Below are 16,156 nucleotides of genomic sequence, written 5' to 3' on the forward strand. Positions count from 1 at the left end.
AATTGCAGAATTGCAAATTTTTATAAACTTTATTAATATGAAATGAGATGATGATGTATTCAAAGCATTATGGAATTAATTGCACTATAGAAAGTAAAATAAATAAAATAAATATGAAATACAAAATCAGGAAGATCCAGGAGAGGTCTTATCCATGGAGTATAAAAGTGCTTATTAATACCTACATTTTGACTCTGGGAACAAGGGGCTTGTTAAAGTAGGTGTTCACACACAAAGAGTTTTTTGATGAGTCTTTTAGAGTGGATCCGCTCCAAAAGACACTTGAAAATACGCCTGAAAAACCACTTGAAAGACACTTCCTATTCAATCCTATTATCAAATCACTTTGACTTCTACTTCATATTTTATAAAATGTTTCGGTGGAGGAAAAGAGACTGTCTGATTCTATAGGGTGTAAAACATGCTTTAGGAAAAAAATACTTTGAAGAAGCGCTTGAAAAACATTTCAAATCCACTTTTTCAGGAAACGAAATTCTGCTACAAAAACTGCCCACAAGAGCATTTCCTGAAGCAATTTCCACTACATTTAACTAGATTTAACTCTTTTTTAATACTTTTTTTTTAACCCTAAGGGCATGTGCACCCAACGTCTGTTTTTATGAAGTGTCTCCATGTTAGTTTTTTCTGCATCAGCGTCTTTTCTCAGTTATTTCCATTATAGTGACGAGCATTCTACTCCTTTTAAATACTTCACCGTTTTCTAAAGAAGTGCTGTGCACTGTGATCATTTTTGAGTTGGTTTTTCAGGCAAGTTTCAGGCACAGACGTCGTGTGCACATACGCTAAGGCCACTCGCACACGGTCAGTATTTTATCTCAGTATTTATAAGCCAAAACCAGGAGTGGGAGAAAAATACAGAAGTGGTGACATGTTTCTATTATACTTTTCCTCTGATTTTTCCATTCCTGGTATTGAATTAAAAATACTGAGGTAAAATACTGTCCAAATACTGAAAGTATGAACGTGGCAAAAGGCTGATAAGCAGGGCACTGTGGTTAGCTTAGTTGTGGCCACACTGTGGAAAAAATTCCCCATTTACAATTTTCGTCTGTCACTTTCCAAATGTTTTTTACTGTATCTACATTTACTATATTGCAGTGAAAAAAATGAAAATATTCTAATAATCATTCATTTCACAAATTACAGCAATGGTGCAGATGGTTGAGTCCTTAGTATGTGGGTGAAAGACTATAACCTGGCATAATGTAATTATAGTGTTTGTAGCATTCGGCAAACTAATGATAAAGTGTTGTGATAAAGTGATAAAGTGTTCTTGCAAATGATCTTCCTGGGCAATGTGGCCACTCTAATATAATATAAATTCAGTGTAGGCGTGCTACATTACTACCATAACGCCCCCGCAGACCATCTACAAGTCAAAAAAGATGCAACAGGCATTTACAGTATGTACGTACAAAACTAAGGCCGGGATCACACATGCGAGAAATACGGCCGAGTCTCACATGGTAATTCCCGGCATTGCCGCCGTCACTCAGGAGTGGAGCGTCAGCCGCATAGCAATACATGCAGGCGCACACTCTGCTCCTGAGTGACGGCGGCAATGCCGGGTATTACCATGCGAGACTCGGCCGAATTTCTCGCATGTGTGATCCCGGCCTAACAGCTTAACACGCACAATTATCATCTGTGGAAACATTTACGATAGTAATGTTTCCTAAACACAGAATTTATTTTCAAGAGCAGAGACTATTTTATGAATGGCTGCCTCCAGATTTATCAGTGATTTCTGACTTACATTCTTATCAAACATGACTATGCTGTTCTCACGAATAGCAGAGCAGGGGAATGTCAATTATGATGCAAACTCAGCAGATTGACCTTTAACCAGAACAATAATCTAATATTATTACATAAGAACCACATACTTCCAATGAATGATTTAATGTGTTTGTGACGTTAAATTAAATACCTGCCTAACATATAAGATTTGAGTCCTCTGACCTTTGTACAGCTACAAAAATGAAGGCTTTTGTCACAAAAATGATTTTTAGGACGTGTTGTGTTACAGAAAATGTTCTCTTCTTTATTGTGGTGTGTACAGAACCTTGAAAAGAAAGAGAATGGAAAGGATACTCTCATTCTATGTAGAAAGTCAAGGCTATTAAATGATCTTTTTTAGTTGCCAGCTGTGAGGGCTCTTTTCAAGAGTTGTGTTGTGGCTTTTAATTTGGCCTGTGAGAATCCTGAGAAATCGTATAGACCATATTGTGCACTGAGGGGCAGAGCGGTAGGCTTAAGAACTGTGTGGGTCTCCAGTTAGTGGCGAGAAGGACGAGGATTTATTTTTTGTATTATTATGTATTTGCTTTGCTGTGAATGAAGATAATACAACTTGTAGCAGCAAGTTTTGAATCTACCGTAATTCACTGTGTCGTGTTAAAAATACTTTTTTGCCAACGCCATCCAAGAAGATGTCAATGTCAAGAGCAAATGTTTTCACAATACATTTACTATATCATGTTATATAAAAAATTTTTTTTATTGATTTCAGTATTGATCAAACGTTTGGACACACCTGTTCGTGGAATGTTTTATCTTGTTCTTATTGAAATGTGCACATTATAGATTCACACTGAAGGCAGAAAAACCATGAAGGGGCATATGGAGACAAGGAATAAAGAAACATGTATAAAACAAACCAGAGTATGTGTTAACCTCAAATTCCTTAATGTACCCCCTTTCACTTTGATGACAGTTTTATACCCTCTTGGCATTCTCTCAAAGGGCTTCATCAGGTGTTCACCTGGAATAACTTTTCAACAGTCTTCAAGGTTTTCCTAGAGGTGCTGATCACTTGTTAACTGCTATGCCTTCACTCCCCATGGTCAAACTCATCCCAGGCCATCTCAATTGGGTTGGAGGCAAGATTATTATTATTACTATTATTTATTGTTATAGCGCCATTTATTCCATGGCGCTTTACATGTGAGAAGGGGTATACATAATAAAAACAAGTACAATAATCGTAAACAATACAAGTCATAACTGGTACAGGAGGAGTGAGGACCCTGCCCGTGAAGGCTCACAATCTACAAGGGATGGGTGAGAATGCAGTAGGTGAGGATAGAGCTGGTCATGCAGTGGTTTGGTCAATCGGTGGTTACTTGTTATGATCTGGTGGCCTTGGAGCAGCATGAGACGTACTCTGGAGAAGGTGGCCCCTGTACTGACCGCAAACCCTGAACCTAGCAGCGCAACTAGAAGTAGCCGTGGGGGGTACCTAACACTCCCTAGACCCCTCGACACAGCCTAAGAAACTAACTACCCCTAAAGACAGAAACAGGAAACCTATCTTGCCTCAGAGAAAATCCCCAAAGGACAGACAGCCCCCCACAAATATTAACTGTGAGAGGAGAGGGAAAAAACATACGCAGACATGAAATCAGGATTTAGCATAGGAGGCCATACTAGCTAAATAGAAAGAATAGAACAGAGTACTATGCGGTCAGTATAAAAACACTAGAAACTATCCACCACAGAAAATACAAAACACCACATCTGACTAAAGACATGGAGGGTATATCTGCATCTCCAGAGACACAGCTAGGCTGCAAAAAGTCCTTCACAGACAAAGCTGGACAAGACAAAACATGAAAATGCACAGAACTATAAGGTCCACAGCAGGTGGACAGCAAAAACAAAGCCAGGACTTATCTTTGAAGAAAAGCACAGCGAACAGGAGAGACCAGAAGGGATGTGAATCCTCCAAAAACAATGGACAACTGGCAGGGACTAAAGAGTCCTGCAAAGCTATATACCCCAGTCAGTTTTGCAATTAGTAGATACACCTGTCCAATCCTGCAGTCCAGGCACAACTGCATTACCCTCTACAACCACCGGAGGGAGCCCAAAAGTTGAATTCACAACAGTTACTGCAGGTTGTAGGCTTGTCGGAAGAGGTGGGTCTTCAGGTTCTTTTTGAAGGTTTCGATGGTAGGCGAGAGTCTGATGTGTTGTGGTAGAGGGTTCCAGAGTAGGGGTGATACGCGAGAGAAATCTTGTATACGATTGTGGGAAGAGGAGATAAGAGGGGAGTAGAGAAGGAGATCTTGTGAGGATCGGAGGTTGCATGTAGGTAAGTACCGGGAGACGAGGTCACAGATGTATGGAGGAGACAGGTTGTGGATGGCTTTGTATATCATGGTTAGGGTTTTGTAGTGGAGTCTCTGGGCAATGGGGAGCCAGTGAAGGGATTGACAGAGGGGAGAGGCCAGGGAATAGCGGGGGGACAGGTGGATTAGTCGGGCAGCAGAGTATAGAATAGATTGGAGGGGTGCAAGAGTGTTAGAGGGGAGGCCACAGAGCAGAAGGTTGCAGTAGTCAAGGCGAGAGATGATGAGGGCATGGACTAGGGTTTTTGCAGATTCTTGGTTGAGGAATGAACGGATTCGTGAAATATTTTTGAGTTGAAGTCGGCAGGAAGTGGAAAGGGCTTGGATATGTGGTTTGAAGGAGAGATCAGTTTCAAGGATTACCCCGAGCCAGCGAGCTTGTGGGACTGGGGAGAGTGGGCAGCCATTTACTGTAATGGATAGGTTCGTTGGGGGGTCGCGTGAGATGGGGAAAGATGATGAATTCTGTTTTGTCCATGTTAAGTTTCAGAAATCTAGCAGAGAAGAAGGATGAAATAGTGGACAGACATTGAGGGATTCTGGTTAGTAGGGAGGTGATATCTGGTCCAGAGATGTAGATCTGTGTCATCAGCATAGAGGTGACTGAAAGCCATGAGATTCTATGAGCTGTCCCAGGCCAAAGGTGTAAATAGAGAAGAGCAGGGGCCCTAGGACTGAACCTTGTGGGACAGATAGGGGGCGAGGTGAGGAGGTGGTGTGTGAGTGGGAGACGCTGAATGTCCGGTCTGTTAGGTATGATGAGATCCAGGATAGGGCCAAGTCTGTGATGCCAAGGGATGAGAGGGTCTGTAATAATAGGGAATGGTCCACTGTGTCAAAGGCAGCCAACAGGTCGAGGAGGAGGAGGACAGAGTAGTGTCGCTTGCTCTTGGCGGTTAAGAGGTCATTGGTGACCTTAGTTAGGGTAGTTTCAGTGGAATAGTGTGACCGGAAGCCAGATTGTAAGCGGTCAAAGAGGGAGCAGGAAGAGAGATGGGAGGACAGTTCAAGGTAAACGTGTTGTTCCAGTAGTTTGGAGGCATAAGGGAGAAGTGATATAGGCAATAGCTAGGTACAGAGGATGGGTCAAGAGAGGGCTTTTTGAGGATAGGTGTGATGGAGGCATGTTTAAAGCTTGAGGGGAAAACACCAGTTGTTAGTGATAGGTTGAAAAGATGGGTTAGGGTTGGGATGAAGACAGTGGTGAGGTTTGGGATGAGATGGGAGCGGGTCAAGTGCACAGGTGGTGAGATGCGATCTTGAGAGTAGAGTGGTGAGTTGATTTTCTGTAATGGTGGAGAAGTTGGAGAAGATCATCTAACGCAGCATCTTAACGCAGCACACCATCCCTCTCCGTCTTGGTCACATAATCCTCACAACTCTTGGATATGTGTTTTGGGGTCATTGTCCTGTTGCAATACAAATTATGGTCCCACTAAGTGCAAATCAGATGGAATGGGGTGATGACATGTTGCTGCAGAATGCTGTGGTAACCACATTTGGATAAGTATGCCTGGAATTTGGAATAAATCTCCAACAGTGTCAATAGCAAAGCACCCCTAGACTATTAGACTCCATGCTTCATATTCATAGCCTGAAGAAGAAATCAGATCAATTTTGAACAGCATTGATGTCTTTTAATAAATGTTTGTTGTTTTTCTACACCTTCTCATCCTTTTCTTCATATTGACATTGCCGTCCATAATGTTTTTTTTCTTATTTCCTACACAGGTAGGAACCATGTGCTCAAATTTTCTGCATCTCTCAAAGACACGGCAGTTGCTACCAAAATTTTAAATGTTGGCTCATCAGACCACAATACAGATTTCCATTGATCTAATGTGCAGCCCTTGTTTGTTGCTTGGCTCAAACAAGTCTCTTCTTGTTTATGATCGTCAGTAGTGACTTATTTGTGGCAATTCAATCACAGAGGACCGCTTCTTGCACTCTCCTCTGGACTGCTTATGTAAAGATGTGGCTCTCATCATCTATGAGAGCTGTTGTCTAAGGTGCTGGTAATTTGAATTTTCTGAGGCTGGTAACTCTGAATAACAGCAGAAGAGGTGGAGCAGTCCTAATGATAACCAATTTTGGTTTTCATGACTGCACTTGAGGATAACTTCAAGGTTCTAGCAGTTTTTCCAGATTAACTGAGCATCATGTTGTACAGTAATGATGGTCAGGACTTGTGTACAAACATTGCCTCTGCAAAACAAATCTGATGGTCTGAAAGCTTGTGATTTCACAAATCTTGCCAAGTCATAATTGTTCATTGGAAGCCATTCCAGGTGATTATCTTATGAAGCTGCTTTAGGGAAAATGCCAAAGGGGTGTAAAGCTGTCATCAGAGTGAAAGGGGGGTACTTTGAGGGATCCAAAGTTTAAGACAAATTCTTGTTTGTTTTACACCTGATCCTTTACTACTTATTTCCATGTTTTTCTTCGTAGTTTTGCTGCTTTCAGTCTGAGTCGACAATGTGCACATTACAATACGAACAAAGAAAGAAAAACATTGCAAGAACCGTTATGTTCAAACTTCTGACTGGTATTTTATATTCTAAATGAATGCTTTATCTGAGAAAAACTAGCTTTTCATATCAGATGAAACCAGCACTTTGAGAATTAGTGGACAACCTCTTCTGAATCCTTATGTTTCCCCCCCAGTAAATTAATAATACCTATACTGACCTCCGATGCCGGCTCCTTTCCTGGGGCATTGGTATGGATGTCTTAATTTGTCTGAAAGAGGGAAGAATGAAGCCTGTGCTGATTGGTCACAGTTATCACATGACATAATAATGTCACGCGATCCCCGGGAGCGTGAGTGCCGATACCACTGGAATGGCGCCAGCACCGGAGGTCAGTATAGGTGTTCTTATTTACTAAGGGGATACATTGAGATACAGAAGGGGCTGTCCAAGTATTGGGCAACCCCTTTAGCATTTACTAAATATATATGAGAGACAATAAAATATATATTTAACATACAACACTGCACTTATTACCTGGATATGTCTTGAAATAAGCATCAATAAATCTTTGGTGGTCTCCATATATGGTCCGGGCCATACCAGGCCAAGGTTGGGCAATACAGAGTGCACCAGACACATCACCGCCTTCAATGACCTTGCCCTGGTAACAGGAATGAAATGTGTTATAACTGATCAACCTCTATGATTGCATCTCATCTACAGTACTTGAAAATGTTTCGCTATGACCAAAAATGTTTATGATGGTAAAATATAAAACTGGTCTAATCATAAATATTATATCAATTAATTTAGATACCAACAGAAATATAATAATTGTCATGGGGCCCATTCCACACTACATTACATCACGATTTATGCCCAGAAAAACATGGGTAAAGGGGTGTTCCTGTGCTAAGATAGTCTTATAAATGTGCCCCTACTGTGTACTGTATGATGGATGTGTCTAACCATGCAGGAACATGGTCTGATCATACCACAGCTCCTGGACAGGGGAAAAAGCAATAAAAAAAGCAAATAAAGAAACCAAATCTCTTTATTTGCCACGTGCAACGTTTCAATCACAAGGGTCTTTTTCAAGCATGGTCCTACACGATCAGAAACAGCCAATACATTACATAGCAGGGGACATTTATAAGATTATCTCAGCACAGGAACAATTTTTTTTAACACGTCCAATTGTGAAAATTATTATTATTCCAAGACCTATTAATTAAAATTATCTTGGTTTCTGGAACAACCCCGAGAGACATCTGCTTGAAGGCCAGTCTGCAGCATTAGGGATTAGTACCAGACGAGCAGGAAGAAAAAGGAAACAAAACAGAACATCTAAAAAAAAGTTATATTTGTAAATGATAGTGTTGAGACGCATCACTTACATTTTCATTTAGAAGTGTAGGTCTTATCCCAAAAAAAGGTCTCATAGCCATTGCTGGGGTGATCTCCGCATCATGCTCTGAAGGACGAGGTGAAATACAGATCCCTCCAGTTTCTGTAAAACGATGATGATGATGATAATTATTTATTTATTCATTTACTTATTTATGATGATGATGATGATGATGAACCCATTAGCATTACAATCTGGAGATATGGTGTATGCAATCTTACTACAAGACAGCTGAGAAACAACTAGCAATATTGTAGCAAAATATACCAACCCTAAAGTAAGGGTATGTGCACACGGTTACAATTTTCATAAGAAAAATCTGCCATAAATACTAATGTGTTGGCAGGAAAAACAGTGTTTTTGATGCGTTTTTCCAACTTATTATAGTTGGGTGAAATCTGCAGCAAATATGATAAAAGAATTGATATGCTGCAGATTCAAATCTGCAAGGAAAAAATAGGCGACGTGTGCATGAGACGTCAAGAATCTCATTTACATTGCTGGTACAAGGAAATCCTTCGGGCCATGTGACAAAACTACGCAGAAAAAAACACGACAAAATGCAATGTGTGCACAGACTCTAACTCATCTTTAAAGGGAGCCTGTCAGCAGGATTGTGCACAGTAACCTACAGACAGTGTCAGGTCGGCGCCGTTATACTGACTAATGATATCTCGGTTGATGAAATCCGTCTTGTGGATGTTGTTTAATCTTAATTTTCAGTTTTGAGTTAATGATATGCCCGTGCTCTGGGGCGGCCTGTGGGGGTTTTTCACGTGTTGCTCTTATTAGGTATTCATCAGTCTGGCTTATGACAGGTCACTCAGTGACTTGCCCCCTAATTTACATAATGAATATTATATAGAGAGTAAAAGAAATAACCTGCAGCATGATCGTATGTGTAATGTGCATTAAATTGTTTTGAGGAGATAAGTAAATTCATTTAAAAAAACGCTTCCTCCAAGATGGCGCTGTCGGTGCCTGCGCAGTAGCAGCTATCGCTGATTGCAGATAGATGCTACTGCGCAGGCGCCAGCACTGTCATCTTGCTAGAGTGAAAACAAATTGCCTCGTCAACGAGGGCACCACCGGGGCCTGCAGAGTAGCATCTATCAGATCACCGATAGATGCTACTGTGCAAGAGCGACCAGCGCCATCTTAGTGGAGACAATTAGTGTAGACCCCTTGGCATCTCTGCCCTGTTCAGGGGATCCGCCGACAGCAGCAATTTTATATCAGCTGAATGTGCATCTTTAGATGCACATTTAATTGAAATGATGTGCCTGCTGTGGTGGGGAGGTGGGGGAGCAGCAGCGGCAGAGCTGCGGGTCACAGGAGGCAGGAGTGGCTGAAGCCGCTAACCCCTCTGCCCGCTGCTAAAGAGAAGTGAACATTCACGACTCTTCATGCCCATGGGAGTGGATAGCAGTGAATATTCATTTCTCTTTAACAGCGAGCACAGTCAGCACAGCATCCGGCTTCCTGAGGCCGGGCGATCACGTGTGCCCACTACTAAAGAGAATGAATATTCACTGCTCTCCACACCTATGGGACGGTAGAGCAGTGAATATTCATTCCCTTATGTAGCGGGCATACGTGATTGCCCGACGACAGGAAACTGGCTACTGTGCCCGCTATTAAAGATGAATGCTGCTCTCCACTCCTATAGTCCCAGCGTGGAAAGCAGTGAGTATTCCGGCAGCTGTCCTCTCCTTGTAAGCAGCACAGGATGTCACTGCCATGCGCTGGTTAGAAAGATAAATCAGCTGCTGGCGTCAGAACAAGACGCTGCGAGGGAGCGCAGGGTAGGTAAGTATAATGGTTTATGTGTTTTTTAATGTTTTTCTGATGGGGGTCATGTATAACAAGATAGGGATGAGGGGGGAATGCATATGAGGATAGGGATGAGGGGGCCATGCATACCAGGACAGGGAAGAGGGGGCTAAGCATATCAGGATGGGGATGAGGGGACCCTGCATACCAGGATAGGGATGGGAGGGCCATGCATACTAAGACACTAAGATAAGGAAGAAGGGGCCATGAATACCAGGATGGGGATGAGGAGGCCATGCATACCAGGATGGGGATGAGGGGACCATGCATACCAGGATAGGGAACAGGAGTCCATGCATACCAGTATAGGGATGAGGGGTCCATGCATACCAGGATGGGGATGAGGAAGCCATGCATACCAGGATGGGGATGAGGAGGCCAAGCATATCGGTATAGGGATGAGGGGGCCATGCATACCAGGATAGGGACGAGGGGTCTATGCATGCTAGGATAGGGATGATGGGTCCATGCATACCAGGATGGGGATGAGGGGACCATGCATATCAGGATAGGGATGAGGAGGCCATGCATACCAAGAAAGGGATGATGGGGTCATGCATACCAGGATGGGGATGCAAGGTCCATGCATACTAGAATGGGAATGAGGGGACCATGCATACCAGGATAGGGATGGGGACGGGCACCATGCATACCAGGATAGGGATCAGGAGGGCATGCATACCAGGATTGGGATAAGTGGGCCATGCATGCCAGGATTGACGACATATATATATCAGGATGGGGGATATTAGTACAGAATTTACCAAATTTTTTGCTTCACTTTTCTTTCTATTTTCCTCTTCTAAAACCTAGGGACACAATTACAATATGAGGACCTGACTATGGGAACATGACTACAAGATGGGAACCTGAATGAGGACATACCTACAATATGGGGACCTGGATGGGGCCAAAACTACAATATGGGGACATAACTACAACATAAGGACCTGGATGGGGACATTTCTATAATATGGGGACCTGGATGGGGATATAACTACAATATGGGACATGAATACAATTTGAGGACCTGGATGGGGACATAACTATAATATGGGGACCTGGATGGAGACATAACTACAATATGGGGATGTATCTACAACATGGGGACCTGGATGGGGACATAACTACAATATGAGTACTTTTGTTATCACCACATTCGTAATGACCCAAGCTCTAAAAAAAAAACCCTTGAAAAGGTGTATAGAAAAAAAAATAGTATCACTAAAAACTTCACTTTGTCCTTCAAAGAATGCAGCCCCCAACTTCAATTTTTTTCTATATGCGGCCCATATACCCAGCTGAGTTTGAGACCCCTTCCCTAAGATATCAAATATCATTTCATACTTCCCGTGCTACATATATGGTCACTGGGCAACCTTTCAAAATATGAGTGCATTTAAGATGTCTTTTAAGCAGGAGAGAAGCAAGATACCGAAAGCAAACATGGCAGAAGTGTGCTTACTGTTTACCCTTTCTCCTGGCCTTGGGATTAGGTATTAAACTATGGTTGCAATATTACTGCTCCATGCAGAGATGATCTAAAATATTCGTAGGACCCTGATCCAGTGACCATGTTGTTAGTCTGTAGCTGCCGAACGGAACCAGACACCTGAGAACCTTCTCCTACCTGTCAGCTGCCTTAACGCCTTTTCTGATTAGGTGTGGTGCGACATCATTGTTATGACCTGATAAAGGCATAACGCCGAGGATATCAGTGGGTAGGAGCAGGTGGGCAGATCTCTGAATTGGCAGTCACGGTCTATCGATATGGCAGCTGTTGATCTTTTCGATAATCTCCAATTCCATACAATTGAAGGGATGCTACTAAGTGTTATACATATATATATATATATATATATATATATACTAGATGGTGGCCCGATTCTAACGCATCGGGTATTCTAGAATATGCATGTCCACGTAGTATATTGCACAGCCCACGTAGTATATTGCCCAGCCACGTAGTATATTGCCCAGCCATGTAGTATATTGCCCAGCCACATAGTATATTGCCCAGCCACATAGTATATTGCCCAGCCGCGTAGTATATTGCCCAGCCACGTAGTATATTGCCCAGCGACATAGTATATTGCCCAGCCACATAGTATATTGCCCAGCCACTTAGTATATTGCCCAGTAACGTAGTATATTGGGCAGCCACGTAGTATATTGCCTAGTGACGTAGTATATTGCCTAGTGACGTAGTATATTGCGCAGCCACGTAGTTTATTGGCCAGTTACGTAGTATATTGCCCAGTCACGTAGTATATTGCCCAGTCACGTAGATATATTGGGCAGCCACGTAGTATATTGGCCAGTCACGTAGTATATTGCCCAGTTACGTAGTATATTGCCCAGTGACGTAGTATATCGCACAGCAACGTAGTATACAGCACAGAGCCACATAGTATATTGGCCAGTAACGTAGTATATTGCCCAGTGGCGTAGTATATTGCCGAGTGACGTAGTATACAGCACAGAGCCACGTAGTATATTGGCCAGTCAAGTAGTATATTGCCCAGCTACATAGTATATTGCCCAGCCAGGTTTGTCACAGGTGAAAAAATAAAAAATAAACATATACTCACCTTTCCGAAGGCCCCTTGTAGTCCACGGCAGCTTCCGGTCCCAGCGTTGGTATGGGCGCAGGACCTGTGATGACGTCGCGGTCACATGACCGTGACGTCATGGCATGTCTTTCTAGCGCAGGGCCTGTGATGACGTCGCGGTCACATGACCGTGACGTCATGACAGGTCCTTGTCACGCAGGTGCGCAGGGCCATACCATCTTTGCCACCGGAAAGTGCAGCGGAAGATGGCGGCCGGCGGGAGCGGCTCAGCGGACTATGGAGGGTGAGTATAGCAGGTTTTTTTTTTATTATTATTTTTAGCATGACATTTTTAACTATTGATGCTGCATAGGCAGCGTCAATAGTAAAAAGTTGGGGACACACAGGGTTAATAGCGGCGGTAAAGGAGTGCGTTAACCGCGGCATAACGCGGTCCGTTACCGCCGGCATTAACTCTGTATTAGCGGTGACCGGAGGGGACTATGCGGGCGACAGGCACTGACTGCGGGGAGTAAGGGTATGTTTCCACGTGCAGGAAACGCTGCGTGTCCACGTTCAGGATGGCCTGCGGCTCTATGCAGCGTCAGACACGCAGCGTTTCCTGCACGTGGAAACATACCCTTACTCCCCTGCCTTGGGAGCAGCCATTTTCTTCCGGACAGTGCCCGTCGCTGATTGGTCGCGGCAGCCATGACAGGCAGCTGGTGAGACCAATCAGCGAATGAATAACCGTGACAGAAGGACAGACAGACAGACGGAAGTGACCCTTAGACAATTATATAGTAGATAAGATATTTATATATATATATATATATATATATATATATATACATATGCACAAACATACAGTATGTTTGTATTTGTATATATGTATAATATATGGTATATATGTGTCATTAGACAATGGTTGATTTCCTGTAATAGTATTTCTAGGATTATGTGCCATCCATGTTCAAGGCTTTGTCTTAGTCACAAATGAAATTACAAATCTCTCAGCCCTTTCATTAAGGAAGAAAATGCATTGTTAAACTGTAAGCAGCCATTTTTAACAATTAACTAATCCTCGGCAAAGTGAACTCATTTATCCAGCAGAAGAATTATCCTCTGCCTTATCTGTAAAGAAGCAAAGTGAATATATAAAGAGCTTTAGGGCACCAAATTACTTTTATTACTCAGTATTAGGCTATGCTGCCCATTATCTGCATCCTGAGATTAGTCCTTTGGTACCACCACAAATCTTAATCATTCTCATTCTGGATAGATCTGAATTAGATGCGTTCAGAGATTTCGGGCTGCAGGATCCAATTTAATTGGACCCTTAAATATTTGCTTTGGCCAAATAGCCAATATGACTATGAGGAATAGAAACTAACAGCGTTTACAGATAGGAATGTGATGTTTACAGCTAAAATTCATTGGGCTCCACGAGGACCACTTAACAAATTAAAAAGATATTACACAAATCTCTGCAAATTAATTTGACTAAGTACATGCAAATGAGACCCCACTAATTACCGTAACTTAATCGCTTCAAATCTCCTTAAATGAAGCTCAACTGTAATTGGTACAGTAGGTCCCTTGGAAGGCAGCGATGCTTAATACGCATCATGCTTATCCCTCCGCAATGACAATTAACCCCTTCTGGACAACTGTGGGTGACATTGCATTATGGGAACAAAAAGATAATATCAGTCACAAAATCTGTCTCCAATATTCATTTCACCAGCAGCATAATATTGGTGAGATAATTGTCATTCTATAATTGTGTGTATTTTATTCCTTGTTTTTTTTATTGTTTTGTATATTTAAGAAATCTAATAATCCGTTTTATTAAAAAAAATTACATTATTTTTGGACACTATCAGGCCGGCTTCACACTAGTGAGTTTTACGGACGTATGAGCGCAGAAAATATGTCCAGAAAATACGCATTGCACACGGCCCAATGATTCTCTATGGAGCAGCTCCTATCTGCCGTATATTACGCAACCGTAATATACGGTATGTTAAGGGCGTAGAAAATCGCAGCAGGCTGCGTTTGTCAGAAAATTACGGATTACACACGGACCATGCGTGTGACTTGCGGGAAATACGCACCGGTGTTCTATAGAAAAGCCGGCAATTCAGTGGGGTGTACAGTAAAATCACACTGACAGAATAGAATAGAATAGGTAGAATAAATGTGTACACATAGAATAGGTATATATATATATATAGATATATATATATATCTATATATATATATATATATGTCAGTGAGACACATATATATATATATTTATATTTAATTCTGCGCTAGATACAGTAGCAGAAAAGCCGGTAATTCAATTGTCGGCTTTTCCTATCTCCTTCACAAACCCGACAGGATATGAGACATGGTTTACATACAGTAAACCGTCTCATATCCCTTATTTTATTACATAGTCCTCTTTACTAATGTTGGAAGTGTCTTTGTCAAATTTGGGGTCTCTAGCTATTAAATTAAAGGGTTAAATCCCAGAAAAAATTGGCGTGGGCTCCCGCGCAATTTTCTCCGCCCGAGTGGGAAAGCCAGTGACTGAGGGCAGATATTAATAGCCTAGAGAGGGACCATGGTTATTGGCCCCCCTGGCTAAAAACATCTGACCCCAGCCACCCCAGAAAAGGCACATCTGTAAGATGTGTGGCCATTATACAGTATAGAGCATCATGTGTGGTAATTATGCAGTATTGCGCATCATGTGTGGCCATTATACAGTATGGAACATCATGTGTGGCCATTATAGAGTATGGAGAATCATGCGTGGCCATAAACCCTATCACAGTGATCAAAATAAAAAAAAAATAGTAAATAACCCCCCCTTTATCACCCCCTTAGTTAGGGAAAAATAATAAAACAAAGAAAATGTGTTTATTTCCATTTTCCCATTAGGGTTAGGGTTGGGGCTAAAATTAGAGTTAGGGTTGAGGCTAAAATTAGGGTTAGGATTGGGGCTAAAATTAGGGTTAGGGTTAGATTTTTATGGGGCCGCAATAATTCTACAGAGCGCCGTACGCCATAAGGCCATGAGGGCCGTATTTACGGCTGTGAAAAAATATCAAGCCTGCTCGATAATTTTCAAGGCTAATGGATACAACCCCCATTATAATTCAATGGGGCCACAAAAACAACGGAAGGTTGTTTTTGCAGTGCACCATGACTTCCGGTTTTGCTGACCGCCGTTTTTTTTTCCAATACTTTTGCCATAGTATTGCAAACCCGAAAAACATCAATCCACAGTTTTTTGTGGTCCATTATTGCGGCAGACCGTGAAAATTGCGGCAATACAGCCCGCAATAAAATCCCGCAATAACGGGCCGCAAAAAAACGGTAAGTGTAAAAGAAGCCTTAGGTTTGGGATTAGGGTTAGGCTTGGGAATAGGATTAGCGTTAGGATTGGGATTAGGGTTAGGATTGGGATTAGGGTTGTGTGTGTGTTGGGATGAGGGTTAGGTTTGAAGTTAGGGTTGGGATTAGGGTTAGGGGTGTGTTGGGGTTAGGGTTGTGATTTGGGTTATGGTTAGGGTCGGGATTAGGGTTAGGGGTGTGCTGGGGTTAGGGTTGTGATTAGGGTTATGGTTAGGGTTGGGATTAGGATTAGGGGTGTATTGGGGTTAGGGTTGGAGTTAGTTGGGGTTTCCACTGTTTAGGTACATCAGGGGGTCTCCAAACGCGACATGGCTCCACCATTGATTCCAG

At 42.4% G+C, this 16,156-nt stretch overlaps 1 protein-coding gene across 1 annotated transcript in view; it reads right to left on the reverse strand.

Moving 5' to 3' along the window:
- ACSS1 (acyl-CoA synthetase short chain family member 1) overlaps window positions 1-16,156 on the reverse strand; it is a 132,932-nt gene that overhangs the window by 24,860 nt on the left and 91,916 nt on the right. Inside the window, exons 9-10 of the mRNA XM_069768975.1 lie at window positions 8,023-8,135; window positions 7,160-7,286 (exon numbers count right to left, since the gene is read on the reverse strand). Coding sequence (XP_069625076.1) covers window positions 7,160-7,286; window positions 8,023-8,135 — 240 coding nt within the window. The remainder of the gene's footprint in view (window positions 1-7,159; window positions 7,287-8,022; window positions 8,136-16,156) is intronic.

The sequence above is a fragment of the Ranitomeya imitator genome, chromosome 5 (genome assembly GCF_032444005.1).
Source record: "Ranitomeya imitator isolate aRanImi1 chromosome 5, aRanImi1.pri, whole genome shotgun sequence".
Classification (NCBI taxonomy): domain Eukaryota; kingdom Metazoa; phylum Chordata; class Amphibia; order Anura; family Dendrobatidae; genus Ranitomeya; species Ranitomeya imitator.